General features: G+C 45.5%; 1 protein-coding gene across 2 annotated transcripts; it reads left to right on the forward strand.

Moving 5' to 3' along the window:
- The first annotated feature begins 2,684 nt into the window (after nt 1-2,684).
- TMPRSS5 (transmembrane serine protease 5) lies at nt 2,685-16,648 on the forward strand. 2 transcript variants are annotated; one of them, XM_053366700.1, is made up of 13 exons: nt 2,685-2,814; nt 4,338-4,410; nt 5,438-5,545; nt 5,700-5,843; nt 6,903-7,038; nt 8,033-8,146; nt 8,842-8,885; nt 10,287-10,443; nt 11,972-12,135; nt 12,896-12,994; nt 13,092-13,240; nt 14,346-14,498; nt 16,388-16,648. In XM_053366700.1, exons 1-13 carry the CDS (start codon nt 2,812-2,814, stop codon nt 16,394-16,396), a joined length of 1,353 nt encoding a protein of 450 aa, XP_053222675.1. In that variant the 5' UTR covers nt 2,685-2,811; the 3' UTR covers nt 16,397-16,648. The 2 variants fall into 2 exon arrangements, with proteins under 2 accessions (XP_053222675.1, XP_053222674.1); XM_053366699.1 differs by lacking the exon at nt 16,388-16,648 and having other exon boundaries at nt 14,346-14,624.
- Nucleotides 16,649-16,922: the final 274 nt, after the last annotated feature.

The raw sequence follows: 16,922 nt of genomic DNA on the forward strand, positions 1-16,922 counted from the left end.
CCACGACTCCCAAGCCTACAGCAAGGCGGGGAAAGGGGGAGATCCGCAGCAGCTGCTTTGCCCCTTTCTGGGCTTGGGGGAGTCACAGGAGGTGGGGGCTGTGCCAAATGTCACCCCCCTTCAGGATGACACCCAGGGCGGCCCGCGCTCCCCCCCTCACACACACACACCTTCCTACGTCCCTGACCCACCCACCAGAAGATGTGTCCCTGTCTCTCTGTGTGTTTGAAGTTCTCTTTTTTAATCTATCAGAAGCCAGGGTACAAAAAGAAAGGCTTTGTTATTGGCAGCCGTTTGAGAGAATGAGAGCATTGAGTGGCAACCACAAAGGAGGGCTGTCTTTGTCCTGGTGAGAAAGTCATGAAGGTTGAGGAAAGTTGGCTTTGAAATGTCACAGCCAGCAGGCAGAGAACAATGAGGCTGGCTGAGATGGCAGCTGTTGAACAGGTATTCTGCATTGCCTCTCTCTGCAGCCAGGACAAATCTTGGCTAAGGCATTGTTAAACAAGTTCTCTGAATGCCAATGAGCTTGCCTTAATATACACTAGTGGCCAAAATTGTGGAAACCTTTTTGGGAAAAGTGTATTTCTGAGGTTTGATGACTCATAACACCACTTTTTTAGAGTAATACCACAGAATTATATATCAATGGAAAGATAATTTAATGAAGAATGTAATGCAATAACTTTTATGAAGGATTATTTATTACAACAGCAGTCATAAAGAAGAAACGTGTAACACATAGAAAAAATGAGATACATAGAAATTCTCACCATGTCAGTTAATAGTTGGACTAAATAAAAAAATTAAAAACTGTCCAGTAGCACCTTAGAGACCAACTAAGTTTGTTTATACTTAGTTGGGTAACCTTTAACTTTAATTACGGCCTTACAACGCCTTCCCATGGAATAAACCAAGTTTTTTAGTTCTGCAGCTGTAATAATGTGAAACCAAGGTTGAATTATTGCCTGTATTAATTGGGTTTTATTGCTGGGTTGCTTCTGACTAGCAAGTGTATTTAGTCAACTCCACAGATTTTCAATTGAGTTAAGGTCTGGGTTATTCCCAGGTCATTCCAGCAATGGAAAATGATTCTCAGGAAACCACCTTTTGCACACAGCAGCAACATGATATGGAGCTGAATTCTGTTGACATAGAAGTGCTTCCTTATCTTGGAAAATATGTATTATATATATTAATATAACATTTTATTTTGAATTGTTTTCGATATTGCCCGTTTTGAGCACTCTTGCAATTAGGGAGTTTTAAAAAAAGAAATCTGACAAAGAATAATGCCCACTCCGAAATTAAGCATATGCAAGAAAACCCATTGATTTCATTCAAGGCTACCTCTTTGAAGGGCAGAAATTGTATTGCATTGGTACAGGATGAAACAACTTTGCTAGCAGGCACAGAGTTTTGAAATATGCAATTTTTAACATAAATTTTACAGGCAGAAGGCATGTTTTCTAGGTGGTACAGCGTATATTGTTGGACTCCAACTCCCAGCAGCCAGCATGGGCAATGGTCAGGGATGATGGGAGTTGTAGTCCATCTATATCATGGGTAGGCAAACTAAGCCCGGGGGCCGGATTGGGCCCAATCACCTTCTAAATCCAGCCCACATTCGGTCCGGGAATCAGCATGTTTTTACATGAGTAGAATGTGTGCTTTTATTTAAAATGCATCTCTGGGTTATTTGTGGGGCATAGGAATTCGTTCATATTCCCCCCCAATATATATATATATATATATATATATATATATATATATATATATATATATATATATAGTCCGGCCCCCCACAAGGTCTGAGGGACAGTGGACTGGCTCCCTGCTGAAAAAGTTTGCTCACCCCTGAATATCTAGAGGGCCACAGATGTTCCACAGATTTCTTACAGTCTTTGAAAGCTCTGGGGGATTTAAATCATTTTCCCCTGACCGGGTTCCTTTAAAAGCTGGCGCTTCTGGTTCCCACCAATCCCAGCCAGCAGAATGAATGGTCAGAAATGAGACCAACAATAACTGGAGGGCCACACACTTTCCACCCATGTACTAAAGATACAAAACCCCTTTCAAATAGAATAAACAACCTTCGGTGGGGTTCCCCACCAGACACCATGATCTGGATCACTGTCGTAGTCGTTCACTTAAAAACTGGTACCTCTTTTCCTCTCCATCAAATGTGGGTGACTATACGTCACACAAAGGAGCCATGTGTTAGAGGGACAGCTGTGGAACTTTGGTGATGACGACATGGCTTGTGACCTTTAGAGAGATGAGAATAGGAGTCCATTTCCTTCAATAATAACAGTGATTTCTCACTTCCCCCAATAACATTTTGACTCCAGCCAGAGAAAGCTCCAGCCAGAGAAAGCCCTTGTCCTGTGCTCCTGCTTTCGACACCGTTTCATCAACTGCAAACATCGCTCAGCCTTCTTGCTCTGAGCAAGCACCCGGGAAGGTTGTCCTGCACCATGCGGGTTGGGGCATCTTTCCCGGTTTGGGAGAGAGAGGCGGGGTTGCTAAGCAACCACATGCTTGTCTCTCTTTCCAGGTGTCCCATCAGCTAGTTGGAGATAAAGGGGAAATCAACCAACCAGCCACCTGACCTCCTGGCTAAAACAATGGCTCTATTCACTGTTGGGGTAGGAGGTGCATGGATTGTGCATGCACAAGGAGAGGAATCTGAGCCAGTGGCCTATTTAATGATGGGTCATCAGCTTGGCCCTATTCAGCCTCCATCTCCTACACCTTGAAGCAATGAACTGAAGCTCCAGACATCATTTTGACCTACTGGCATTCCCTGCAATGGTAAGATACCCCTGTTAAATTCTTCTCCGCTGGCTACATGAGCTGCAGAATATCTCAAGCATCTCAAGCGTGACTCTGGCATCCTACAGTTGTGGAGATAAGAGAGCAAGGGGCAATCTGGAAATAAAATGACTGATGATGTATCTATCACTCATCCTCCAACTTTCCCTGCCAATTCAAAGTCAGAAACATTGGTAAATCACTCTGCCTATTTTTTGTCTTTTGCAGGGGTGGTTTCTTCAAACATTCTTGGCGTGTGTCACTAGATTTGTCATGAAATATAATTAGATTTTTTTGACCAAATTTGATTCAGATTCCATTGTGGCCCAAGCCACACACCCCCTTCAGGTAATGCCCCTTCTGCAGTGTACTAACAGGCTAGTCTCTATGCAAAAGAACAAATGGAAACAAAATTTCTGACATCAGAAATAGCAGCATTCAGAAACCAGAAGTGGGATCATTTCAATCTCTCCAGACACTTCTGACTTAAGAGTTTCCTTTCTCAAACAGAGGGATTTCAGAGGGAGACTCCAGGATGAAACTGTCTGGTTAGAACCAATCAAGAAGTCTGAATCTATAAGCTTAGCCTTGAATTGAGACTATGGCTTCCTGTTCCCACTGCTGGGGGTAATTTACACAGCAAAACCTGAATGATGGGGTAATCACCAGTTTTTGTTGCTGTGAATTGGTTGCTTTGCTTATCTACAATTGCTGTACTTTTTGAACTTTCATTCCCATACAGCCCCATTTTTTTCCTCTCTCTTTCTAGCTATGGGTGTGGGTTGTGTGCGTATTAACAATGACTAACAAAGCAAAAATATTACCGTATTGCATTTTCTGAAGCTAAGTGCTGTCAGTATTACTATGCCCCAAAATGGGATCATATGGTCTCAAAGTTAAAAGTCTGTAAATCCAGACATTTTATCTTGTTTCCAGTGTTCCTGGAACAAGGTAGTTTCTCTCTTGCAGGACCTGATAAATCAGATGGTCTGTGATTTTCCAGACCAAAGTGCTTTGCAAGTGGTTGTTCTGATAGATATATTTTTGTCAAGTTTGCAGTATGATTCCTAAAACATGTCTGTGGGTCAGTTGATGTTCTTACACACAAACTGACTGTGGCATCCTGGGCTCTCACACTCAGTATGATAAATCACACTGGAGACCTGCAGGGAATGTTTTGTTTCATTTAGTAAGTCCTGACAGTCCTTGTGCTCTTGAAGGGAACTGTCTCCATAAGATAAATACTGATAAAAGTCCAGTGGTTGGGTTTGTCAGGATGTGATCCAGAATGACTGATGGGTGGCTTACATACAGCTCTCGCTTTCATAAACTTGGAGGCTGGCAGAAAGGTATTTAACAGTATATAACACTTTTGAAATGGACTTCAGACTTTGAAAACTTATGCTGTAAGACCATACTAGCCTTTAAGTTGCCACAAAACTGCTGTCTCCACCCACCCAAATGGGGATGACCTTCAGCCGTCTCCCTCTGTGAATAAATGTCATGTGTGGTTTGACCCTCAGGTTCAAAGCCACAATCCTGGTCCCTCCTCAGAGGCAAAGGGGGAAGAGAGATCACGGACGTCGGAAGGGAATGGTGAGCTATTTGATGGGATTGGACCTGGGAGTTATAAAAGCTGGGTGGGCAGTAGACAGGGCCAGCCCAAGACATTTTGGCACCCCGAAATTTCATCCCCCTCCCCACCAGGGGAGAAGAGGTGAGGGACGATTTACATCAGGAACAAGTGGGGAAGGAAGACTGACATTGGGATCTGCTGCCTTGATGAATCCTGGACACCTCACCTTGCCTCATGAATGGGCTGGCCCTGAATACAGGTTTATACAGTGGTACCTCAGTTTAAGAACAGTCTGGTTTAAGAACGATTTGGTTTACAAACTCGTCAAAACCAGAAATAGTGTCCTGGTTTGAGAACTTTACCTTGGTCTAAGAACAGAATCCGAATGGTGGAAGGGCACCAGCGGCGGGAGGCCTCATTGGGGAAAGCACACCTCAGTTTAAGAACGGTTTTGGTTTAAGAATGGACTTCCGGTTCACTGCAGGGGCAATGGTGGCACGCTCTGTGTCGTCCGCTTTAAAGGACGGCACGGTTCTGGCAGCTAGAGCTTTGGGGGTGAGCACCAGGGCTAGGTGCCCCCCCCCAAAAAAAAACCCCACGGAGGAGTGGGGATCCTAGGGGAGGCCTCATTGGGGAAAGCGCACCTCAGTTTAAAAACAGTTTTGGTTTAAGAACGGACTTCCCCAACGGATTAAGTTCATAAACCAAGGTACCACTGTATTGGGATCTGCTGCCCCGTCATCTTCTTCTTCCTCCTCCTCCTCCTGCTTTCCACCTCCTGCCATCAAGATTTTCTCAAGATGAATCCCAGAGCACTAACAGGATTATAGGAACAAGGAGGACGCTTCCTTATACCAAGGTCTGTCTAGCTCAGTACCGGCATCAACTCTCTGGGGCTTCAGGGAGTGGAGATCCTCAAGCCTACCTGGCAATGCTATTGGGGACCTTCTGCATGCAAAGCAGGTGCTCTGCCACTGAGCTACAGCCCTTGTCTGATATTTCAGTTTCCCACCCCATAATCTAATCTCTCTCTCCTTTTGTATCAAGTGCCTTCAAAAACATTTCTTGCAAACTCCTGCACAGCCCAGAGGTGCCTCTTGTTCCTAGGATCCTTTGGCTTGCTGATTGGAACAACCATTGGGGTTTGGTTTCTGGGTAAGTACAGGCCAGCTAGGAGGTTGTGCATAGCCAGGCTTAGGTGGGCACATGGAGAGAAGTTGCTTCTTCGATAGGCCAGCTCTGGTGGTTGCTATGTGGGGCGCAGTATCTAGGCTGCTGTTCCACCCTCCTTCTGCCATTGTCCTCTTAGTGAAACAACTGCAGAAGCCCCTTCCCCTTCAGGGGTCGTTCCCCCTCCAGGACCCAGAGGCTGCTCTAACAAGGTGCAGGGAAACGATGGAAGAAGGGGAGAAGGACCAAGACACCCTCGCTGGAGACGCCGGGAGCAAAAAAGGTTTGGAATCTCCAATGCAGCACTAAGTTAAAGGCACTAAAGAGGTATACTCGTTTTGCCTGTGAAATGGGTGTTGGTGCGCAAAAGAACGCATAACCACGTTGTTGGTAGCTTTGTTGTGCAATGCGTTGCGCAATGGGTTGCACAAGTTTCCATTATTGCAGCTAGGGTTGCCGGACCTCTGGGGCGGCAGGGGAAGGGCTTGAATCTCCAGGTGGGCAAGAGTGCTTTTGATTGATTGATTGATTGATTGATTGATACTACAAATATGCATGCTGTTCCCGAGCTTCAGTTACCAGGAACTGGCTGCAAAATTGCATAGACTCTCCACCGTGAGCTGCTCATCCCTGTCCCAATGAACCTCTATCTTCAGGGCTCAGTGGATGGAGGGTGCGCAGAGGAAGAATCATCAGGGTCCGCCTCTGTGACACCACCAGGGTCTCAGGTTTGGGCCCTGAAATCTCAGGGTCTGGGATGTTTCTGATCTGGCAACCCTAACTGCAACTGTTGCATTGGATTCCTCTGTTGCGCAACATTAAAACTCACCTGTCTGCTACTGCAGAAGCCCTAGCGCTAGCAGACAGAGAATGCGGGATACAGCTGATATATATTACAGTGACTAACACAACATTTTTTAAATGAACTCTTTTAAAAAATGGCAAACTCTAACGAACCGAAGACTGGAAAAATGAGAAAGTGAGAGAACTCAAAACTGACAAGTTCATCCACATGTGCTTAGAAGAAAGGTGGAATGTGTTTTTGGGGTGCTGACTGTATGGATAACAGATCTTTTGAGGAGCACAACTCATCTGAGTGAAAGATCCCTAGTGAGGCTCACAGAAGGAATCTAGCTATTGCAAACAACCAGGTAAAAGCTGAAAGAAGTAGACACAGCTGCAAACTCCTTACACCACTATGCTGCCACTATCTCCCCCTCCCCTTATAAATAATGCCTTGTGAAGGCCTGATTGCCCCAAAATGATGGATAATACAGAATTCCTTCCCAGCAGAAGCAGATCAAGCCCAGCAGGATGAGGTTTTTAATCCACCCCATTTTAGTATTTTTCAGAATAAACAGAAGCAACTTCTTATTGGAAGTGCAGGCTGAGGGTCAATCCAACTGGTTTCTGGTATGCCATGAAAACTGGGATGTCTCCCTGGGGATGCAAATCTGCAGGTGGTTGGGTCACGCCCGGTAAGTGCAGCAAGATGAGGTGTCAAATCTTCCCAATCCCCCACGCTTTGTTGTCTTGTCTGCGAAAGGCAGTTGCATAAATCAGTTCCGTCAGCTCACAAGATATGGAACCTGTCCTGGATATCTACAGAACCCCTCCAGAGGTTTCATTATTTCGCATCACTGAAGTTGTAGTCTTCCAGGTCTGGTTGTAGCACACTCTTACATGCACACAAACTCACACATTTTGCTAGTTTTCGGGGTGACATTTTTATTTTCGGTACCATGTCTGCCTCTCAAACTTTCCACTCAGAGACACTCTCCCATACCACTTATCATTCATTCATTCATTCAAATGTATTTAAATCATTCCCACACCATTTCACATTTCCAAAGGAATCTGCAAATGGTTTACAACCTGTCTTTAAATGACAAAATGTTGAACTGAATAACACATTGCAAACTAGAATCTGATACAAATCACTTATAAGATCTTGCTGCTATCCAGGCTTCAGCCAGTCACAGATCAACATCTCCCAGGCTTTTAAAAAGGCATATATATATATATATATATATATATATATATATATATATACAACTTTCAGATTTGATTGTTAATATGTATTTCAGAAAATACTAGCTTTGATTATTTTGAACATTTTTAAAAAATTGAGGTGGTCTTTATCATTTTATTTGCAAACTGACATGAAAATTCATGTTGAAGCATTGTGTAGGTATCCCAGCTAACTCCAGTTAAAATGAGCAGCCAATGGGCAGCCAATGTTTGGCCTTCCAGATGTGTTCTGGACTACAAGTCCCATCATCCCTTGCCATTGGCCATGCTGGATGGGGCTGATGGGAGCTGCAGTCCAACCGCATCTGGAGGGCATCCCTGGAGAAGTCCATACCAATGTAGGAAGAGCTAGTGGCTCCATAGATTCATGAACACACACACACACACACACACTGGTGTGATTTTTTCCAAAGTGATGACTCCTGTCTGTCGCTCCTGCAGGCTCACCCACCACAAAGGGGTAAACCTAACAGATGTGAAGCTAAACACCACCCAAGAGTTTGCTCAGATTTTGCCCAACTGGAAACGAAACATCAACGATAAGTGGCAAAGGAGGTGGGTCCCCTGCTTAAGCTGAACTCCCATTTTCTTTTGTTTTCTTTTGTTTAATGTCAAAACATGATTTCAGACTTTTTGGGTGGCATCCAATTTCTTTCTTTAAAAAAATATAGATTTTTCAACCATACAAAAGTAAAAATCACCATAACAGAAACAATAGTAACAAACACACACAACTGTATGCCAAAACAATTTCAAATCCGAAAATAGGGATTCTCCGAATCCCGTGACTCCCCTCCCCTGTAAATTTTAATTCACACACCCCTGCAACCACTTGTTAAAGATTTTTGCTGCAGTCATATCTCCTGAGCAGGATGAATAAAATATTGGGGGGGGGCAGATAAGCCCCTCCCCACATAATCGATCACAAAACACAGTGCACACACACCATTTGAATGGCACTGTCCATCAACTTGGGGGAGGGAGGCCCCCTGCAAATATTTTATTGGGGGGGGGCAAAGGGACCTTGGCCCCTGTGCTCCTGAGGCAGGCAGATGCCAGCCTATTATTGCCTCTTTGTAATCTGCCTTAGGATATACTTGTCTGGAAAATGCCACAGAAATTTGATCAGTCAAGAGAATTCTATCAGCTTACCAATTTCCTCAGACTTAAATATCCAGAAATTGTCGTGGCTGTGCATAACGGGTCTGTTTGGGCTTCACAGCATTTAACCACCGATTTGTTTTATTCAGGAGTAGATGCCCTTCGGGTCGCATTGTGGCCCTCAAATGTTCTGGTAAGTAATCCAAACTCACCTTATGGTACTTCAGAAACCATCATACATTGGTGCCCTGATTTGCCCTGAAAAAAGCACCTTCCCACCAATAGCCAAATCCAATGTTGTTAACATCCAGCCATCTTTCATAAACAGACAAACATCTAAGGCAGGCACAGGCAACTTTCGGCCCTCCAGAAGTTTTGGCCTACAACTCCCATGATCCCTAGCTAACAGGACCAGTGGTCAGGGATGATGGGAATTGTAGTCCAAAACATCTGGAGGACTGAAGGTTGCCTATGCCTGATCTAAGGCAATGCAGACTCTGGGTGAAAAATGAAATGTGTGCAGCCATTTGCACGTTGAGAGCCTTTATCTGCATTAAATACACATGCTTTATTCCCATCCTTTGCTGTGACTGAGGTCCAATCTGCACAAAACTGAGATGTGCCTCAGGAACCTTCTTAAAGGATGCTGGGATGTGGCTCTTCACCCTAGGAATACCTCAACACTCTTCCAAGCAAAGGTTGTTTTTCTCTCAGAATGTGAATTTTATTATTTCGGTCACAGACCAGTTCCAGCCCACATACAATATCAAGGAAGCCATAAAACACGATAGGGATGCATTTGAATTTGCAATTAGGTATACCAGGGACAATACAGATATAGCAACAATTTAAAAATATATTAATTAAAATTTAGCTACTAACATATAACCTAAAATTATCATTTAAAACCTTAATCATTATGATAGCACAGCTTGTTCCCTAATTTTTATGGCAGTCGCACAGAATTTGGCTACCCTTAATGTGATCTCAGGATCCTTGTCCTCTACTACGGATTTTAGACACTGAAGTTTGGATTCATTTGGAGATTTTTGCATAGCAGGGGTAATAAATACCGAGCATATATCCCCATAGAAATGGCAGCGTAACAAGGCATGAGAGACAGTTTCTACCTCCATCAAGCCGCAAGGGCAGACTCGTTCCGCATATAGTTTATCCTCAAATCTGCCCTGCAATAAGGCAGATGGCAGCACGTTGAATCTAGCAAGGGTAAATGATCGTGTGTATTTAGGTATTTGTAATTGTGACAAATAAATTGCTGGGGCAAATCCTCTCCCATTATCTTTTATTGCTGGGTGTTTATTCATCTTGCTCGCGTGGCATTGCAGTTCCACATCCCAAATTCGTTGGCGGATTATTGCTCTAGCTTTCTCATAACCTACAGCTATCAGGGCCTGTGGGGAAAACCCCAAGCCTCTTAGCTTTTCATGCAGTGTAGCTTTCCATTTGGATTGGTAGGAATCCAGCAGGGTTAAGGGTGCCAACCCAGCAGGGAAAAAGATAAGTTTTTTCTCTCTCAGATTCCTTGAGAGCTAATCTGAGGAGTGAGCCCCCCCACCTTTCATCTTCCCCACAGAGTGTATCTCCAAGGCTCCACAGGCAATGGAGAGAAAGGACCCATCTCCGGGGCACTGGCCATGGCAGGTCACCCTTTATCACGAGGCCAACCATTTCTGCGCAGGCTCTATGGTGTCACAGGAATGGATCGTCACAGCTGCTCACTGCATGCACAAGTAAGTATGGGAGAATCTGACTCCAACAGCAGGAAAGAAGGTGCAGATCTGGCCAAACCTTGGTCGGTTTTTCATAGAATTGTAGGGACCACAAGGGTCATCTTGTCCAACCCCCTTTTCACCCAATGTGGTGCTCAGTTCCATGACTCTAAGATTAAGAGTTTCATGCACTGTCGACTGAGCTGTCCCAGCTCTTCTGGACAGTTTTGTGTAGAGATAAAAATTTGTAATTGCATAGACAAGTCCTCCTGGTGCATACTGTAGCTCGTAAGTAAGTCATTGGCTACCTACCATCTTACTTAGTAGATAATTGGCTGAGCCTTGAGACACCATTTTTTATCTGGATGGAGGGCCATGCATGGAGTAAAAAAGGGAAGGTTGCCCTCTGCTAATGGCCCCCATCAATTGGTAGCCACAGAAGCTGGTAGCCACAGAAGCAACTCAGTAAAACCTTAGAGGGGCCTTATGTTTCTTGCAGAGGGAAGCCAATGAAGGTCACTGGGTGTCATTTGCGTTGAGGAGGGAACAGAATGGGTGGTATTGTCCCCAGAAGATGTCACTGTTGGGGGAACGTGCAACAACTTCATACTGAGCCAGAACATCAAGGTCCATCCAGCTCAGTATTACCCACCATGGCTGGCAGAACCTCTCCGGGGACTGAAATGGGATATGCTGGGGATAGAACCCGATACCTCTTGCATGAAGAACAGATGCTGTACCAGCAAGCTATGGTCCTTACCTGTGGATGGCACTTGATGCAGTCCCATCTCCAGGTTTTTTGGGGTGTTGGGTAATGAACTCTTCAGGCAAGGTCTTAGTATATAGGAGACAGGGTATGCAAACAAGTTTTCTCACCTCTCCCCACTGTTTCCAAACATGTTGGGCTTTTCCATGCAAAATGAGACAGGTGGACCGCTTGGACTACTGCAATGTGCTCTATGTGAGGCTACCTTTGAAGGTGACCTGGAAACTGAGACCATATAACACCGGTCCTGAAAGACCTACATTGGCTCCCAGTACGTTTCCGAGCACAATTCAAAGTGTTGGTGATGACCTTTAAAGCCCTAAACGGCCTCGGCCCAGTATACCTGAAGGAGCATCTCCACTCCCATCGTTCAACCCAGACACTGAGGTCCAACTCTGAGGGCCTTCTGGCAGTTCCCTCACTGCGAGAAGTGAGGTTACATGGAACCAGGCAGAGGGCCTTCTCGGTAGTGGCGCCCACCCTGTGGAATGCCCTCCCAATCCGATGTCAAGGAAATAAACGAATCTGACTTTTAGAAGACATCTGAAGGCAGCCTTGTTTAGGGCAGTTTTTAATGTTTGATGTTTTATCACATTTTTAACGCAGCCAGATAGGTGGGGTATAAATAATAGATTATTATTATTATTACTATCATCGTTGTTATTCGGTCTTGAAACCTTTTCTGGATATCTGGCACATTCATCCTCTGGAGCTGGAAGCGAAAAAGCCCAGTGAGGCAGAACTGGAAAGCCAAGCATGCTCAGGATTTTTGTTTCGTTCCAGGCTTTCCGGCTGGGTGGCCTTTGCTGGGCTTGAAGACCACACCAGTGTCAAAGAGCAGGTGGAAGTGGCAGTGGAGAAGGCGGTTCCCCACCCCAACTACAGCAGCAGGAGCCCCAACTATGACATTGCAATGCTGAAGCTGAAGGAACCTCTGCGTTTCTCAGGTGAGCCGTGCCAGCAGCCGACGACGGTGGGCCATTTACCCATAACAAAGGATCCAGATTTGCAAAGGGAGCTTTATACATGTAAGTGCACATTTATAAATAATTGCTATAATTCAAACGGAAATGCAATTAATTGCACCATGGTGTGCTTCCTCAGTCTGTTGTCCAGGTTTTGCTGACTGTTGATGGGCAACTTAGTATAGTGCTTAATGTTTAAACCAGACTTGGGTTGGGCATCCTTTTAAAGAAAGGAGTGGCCACTGCAAAGCAGGACACACGGCCACCTACCACCCCACTTTGAGAAGGACTCTCACGCCATAAGCTTTGGTCTTGGCACAAAGGCTAAAGGTGGGAACTGCAACTCCTACACCAGGGGTCAGCAAGGCTTACTGGGCATGGGACGGATCACTCCCGCGGAGAACCTCCATGGGCTGGACCGGTGCAACACGATGCCAGAAATCGTATCTGCGCACATCCACAGTGCCGGAAATCGCTTCTGCGCATGCGCAGACACCAAAAATTGTGCCTGCGCAAAAGCGATTTCCGGCGTCTAGGCATGTGCAGAAGCAATTTCTGGAGCTGCGGAAGAGAATCCCCACGCCACACTGCGCTTAGTGCAGCACGCAGGGACTCGCCGAGCAGGCAGCTCGGTTTGGGGGCAGCTCATGGGCTGGTTAAAAGGCCTCCATGGGCCGCAGGTTGGGGACCCCTGTCCTACACCATCAGTTCAATGGCTATAAGATATATCCTTCCTTCCAAGATACTGTTGGAGCTGTGTGTTTGCCCCAGTACCATCAAGACATCCCTAGTGGAAGCACATGCTGGATTTCGGGTCAGGACACCACAAGATTAGAAAATGGTAAGTAACAAACCTAGGGAGATTTTATTTAAAAAATGTTTATGTATATAGAGACACCATTGTTGCAAGGAACAGGATGTTGCTGCTTGTTTTGCAGCCACAGGCGACCCTGCTGAGACACTGACGGAAGTGCCAGTGACCCTGCTCAGCACCCAGAAGTGCAACAGCTCATGTAGGATGGCAGGGGAGCTCAGCCCTAGAATGCTCTGTGCCCATTACTTGGATGGAAACACTGAGGCCTGCAAGGTAATAGCTGGGAAGTGTGTTGCTTTGCAGTTGCAGTAGGATAGGAGACACATGGGGTCAGAAATTCCGGGGTGAGAGCAAATGCGGACTTCGGTCTTGCAAATTTCAGCGGCATAGTGTGCGAGACCAAAAATTGGCACTCCCACCATCTCTTGCCTTCCATTCTGCTCAGTTCACAGTGTCAAAGTTGCAGCACCCCCTAGTCTCAGCGCCCATTGCAGCAGAATCGTCTGCACTGCCTAAATCTGTCTCTGGTGAGAGGAGTCCCTAAGGGGTGAGGGAATCCCCACAGAATGGCCAGAATCCAAGGAAAAGTAGTTTAAAATACTTGATTGTTTTCAAATTGTATTACATATTAGTGAAATAATCATTTGAGAAAAGTTAAGTTTTATTAAAAAATAAAATCAGAGCCTAGTGTTCTGATAGCTTTCCAAATTGCCTTTGCATTCAGGAAGGAGCAGGTTTTAATTTGAGCAACAGAATACAGTATTTCCTGCGTTACTGTTCCTTACATCAGCTCAAGTCAAAGGGCTCAGAGACTTCATTTTTAAAACTGCATACACATATTCACAGAGAGAGAAAATGGAACACAGCTGACAGTGCCTCAGTTTTAGCAAATAAGGTCTATAGACAACTTGTCTAAGTTGCTTTCCTGTACAAAATGGATATTTCCCAAGAAAAATAGAAAATGTTTATCAATCATTCTCTACTCCATGGATGGTAAATTCTTTCCCTTTCTGTTTAAACATGATAAAGCAGCTCTCTCTTCTGGTGGTTTCATTTATGTCTTCTCTTCTTCTGCCTTTTTAATGCTAGAATTTGTTTACCGTTCCTCTACCCCTGGCTATTACTGGATTTTAATGTTTTATTGTTCATAAGCCACCCAGAGAACACTGTCATGGGAAGGGACACTGTAGATGTTCTAAACAAGCAAACTTGGTGGAAATAAGTCTCCTCCCTGAATTAAGAATAGCTTGGTAAATAGGAGAGTGACTAGGTTACAGGAGAGGGCCAGATAAAAATAAAATTAAAAATCCTATTTCCCCCTGGATTGAGAGATCAGGACATCTACACATATCAGAGACCATCTCCTTGCTTTTTGCAGGCCAAGTGGGGAGGACCTCTGGTTTGTCTGCTTGAGCACGTCTGGCGTCTGGTGGGGATTGGGAGCCAGAGCACCAGGTGCAAGGAGCCTGGACAACCTGGTGTTTATACAGAAGTGGCAGAGTTCCTGGACTGGATCCATCATGTCATGGAGGTGAGCGGGGGGCGAGGCTGGGAGCTGGAGCCAGTTCATGCAACCATCATTGCAGTGGGACACTTGGCTACAATGATGTACCTGCCACCTACGCAAATATTCACCATGTGAGAACACACATTTGGAGCATCCTGAGGACCACATAATCCACAGGGATGCTGCAGGAAAGAGGATGCTGGACTAGGACGGCTTTGGTCTGCTCCAGCTGCAGGGCTCTTATGTTTACAGAGCCCTTTAACAGTGCAGGAGAGACTCACACAGGCTCTTGCACTTCTGGGACAAATGGGGTGTGAGGACACGAAACAAGGAACTATGTTCACATGTGGTGGGGGTGTAAATATGTACATTTTTCTTCCAGCAAAGGGTGTTTGAGATAGCAGAAATCACAGGGTTAAAGCTGACCAAAAGTCCAGAGGTAGCACTATTATCAATTTAAAATCCGGTGGAAGGTTTGCAAGCTATGAAGGACTTGCTCACAAATTTATTGACAGCCACACGAATTACAATAGCTAGCGAGTGGAAGGGGCAAGCAGAATATAAAATGGAAGAATGGTGCAAACAGGTTTGAGATATAGCCATTAATGATAAATTAAAGTGTGCCACTAAGGCAGGGGTCACCAACTTAAGGCCCATGGGCTGGAAGCGGGCTGTGGAGGTCGTTTGACCGGCCCACAAACCACCCCCGAACCGAGCTGCCTGCTTGCGTGTTGCGCTAAACCAGCACAGCAGGGCATGGGGCCTCACTTCCGAGGCGCTGGAAATCGCATCTGCCCACGTGCAGATGCTGGAAATCGTGGGCGCACACGCGATCCAGCCCATGGAGGGATTTCTGCGGGACCGATCCAGCCCAGGCAAGATAAAGCTTGCTGACCCCTTCACTAAGGTAAGATTGGGAATACGTAGGAGCAATGGTTTTGAAGATATGGTGTTTGTAGAATTTGTATTGTTAAAACAGAAAGGGGTTAAACCAGTGCAAGAGGTGTCAAAATTTTGGGAGGTTGGAGTTATAATGGAATGGTCTCGGTAGTGGGGTGCACATTTTTATGATTATTTATGTATAATTAATAATTTAATAAAATGCAAAAAAAGGAGTGAAGCAAAAAGGCCACTTACCCCTCCCCTCCCCATAAAAGATGCTACTATTTCTACTTCATTTTAATATAAAAAAATGCCCTCCAAGAGCCATGCTGGTGCCAGGTTTTCCCAAGGCAGAACCAGCACAGAACTCTTAATAACCAAGAGCCTTTCAGAATGTTTTCTCTTCCTGCTTTGCCCCAACCAACCCTGCACCCAGCTTTAGGAGCAGCCCAACCATTAGGCAGAAGGAAGCAGCTGCCTTGGGTGTGCTGCAGGGCAGGGAGCCAGCGTGGTGTAGTGGTTAAGAGAAGTGGACTCGTAATCTGCTGAACCGGGTTCGCTTCCCCGCTCCTCCACATGCAGCTCCTGGGTGCCTTGGGCCAGTCACACTTCTCTGAAGTCTCTCAGCCCCACTCACCTCACAAAGTGTTTGTTGTGGGGGAGGAAGGGAAAGGAGATTGTTAGCAGCTTTGAGACTCCTTAGGGTAGTGATAAAGCAGGATATCAAATCCAAACTCCTCCTCTTCAGAAGTCAGCCTGCCCTGTACTCCCTAAGATAGACTGCTGAGTAGGTGGAGGACTTTCTCCTATCACTAAAGAGGCAACTGCCTGTCCAGTTGGCTTCAGTACACTGAAAGGGAGGGGTGCCATCTTGCCCTTTCCCCAACATGTGTTGAGCCACTATCGCTGGGGACAATGACTTGAAAGACATAGGATTAGCCTACTAGACAGACACAAACCCAGCAGCTTTCATTTTAGAAATTCAGGGTTCAGTTAAGCAATGGCTCAAAAGCCTTCCTGTTGCCTTCCAGAGTTACTAGTCGCCAGTGGGTGAGCACAGAAGAGCCTCTGCATGCCCCACATCCAGAGTCCATCGTCCCACCTTGCAACAGCACAGAATCCAGAACTCAAACCAGGAAGTTTCTCCTGCCCATTCAACATTGCCACTTCTGAGCACATGAGGCTGAGAACCTGTCATTGTAGAACGTTCTGTTCCAAGGATGAAATCTTACGCAACTGCTCAATAGCACATTCTGCTGGGTGAACAAGCACATATCTGCCTTGCAAAAACAAAACAAAAAAACACCACCTTCCTAAGCCCTGCACCTGTGCTAATATCATTAGCAGCTTTTAGCTGAAAGAGGGTGCAACAAGCACACCATCAGACAGCCACTGGATGAATGGGCAAATGTGGTTCCAAGTGAGTGTAAAGTGATGCACATTGAAGCAATACAGTAAAATCACAACTTCACATATACGCTGGTGGCCTCGGAGCTGGCAATGAATGACTTGGAAAGAAACCTTAGGGGCTGTGATGGATTGCTCAAGGAAAATGGCATCTGCAAA

This window comes from Podarcis raffonei, chromosome 15 (genome assembly GCF_027172205.1).
Source record: "Podarcis raffonei isolate rPodRaf1 chromosome 15, rPodRaf1.pri, whole genome shotgun sequence".
In the NCBI taxonomy this organism is placed as follows: Eukaryota; Metazoa; Chordata; class Lepidosauria; order Squamata; family Lacertidae; genus Podarcis; species Podarcis raffonei.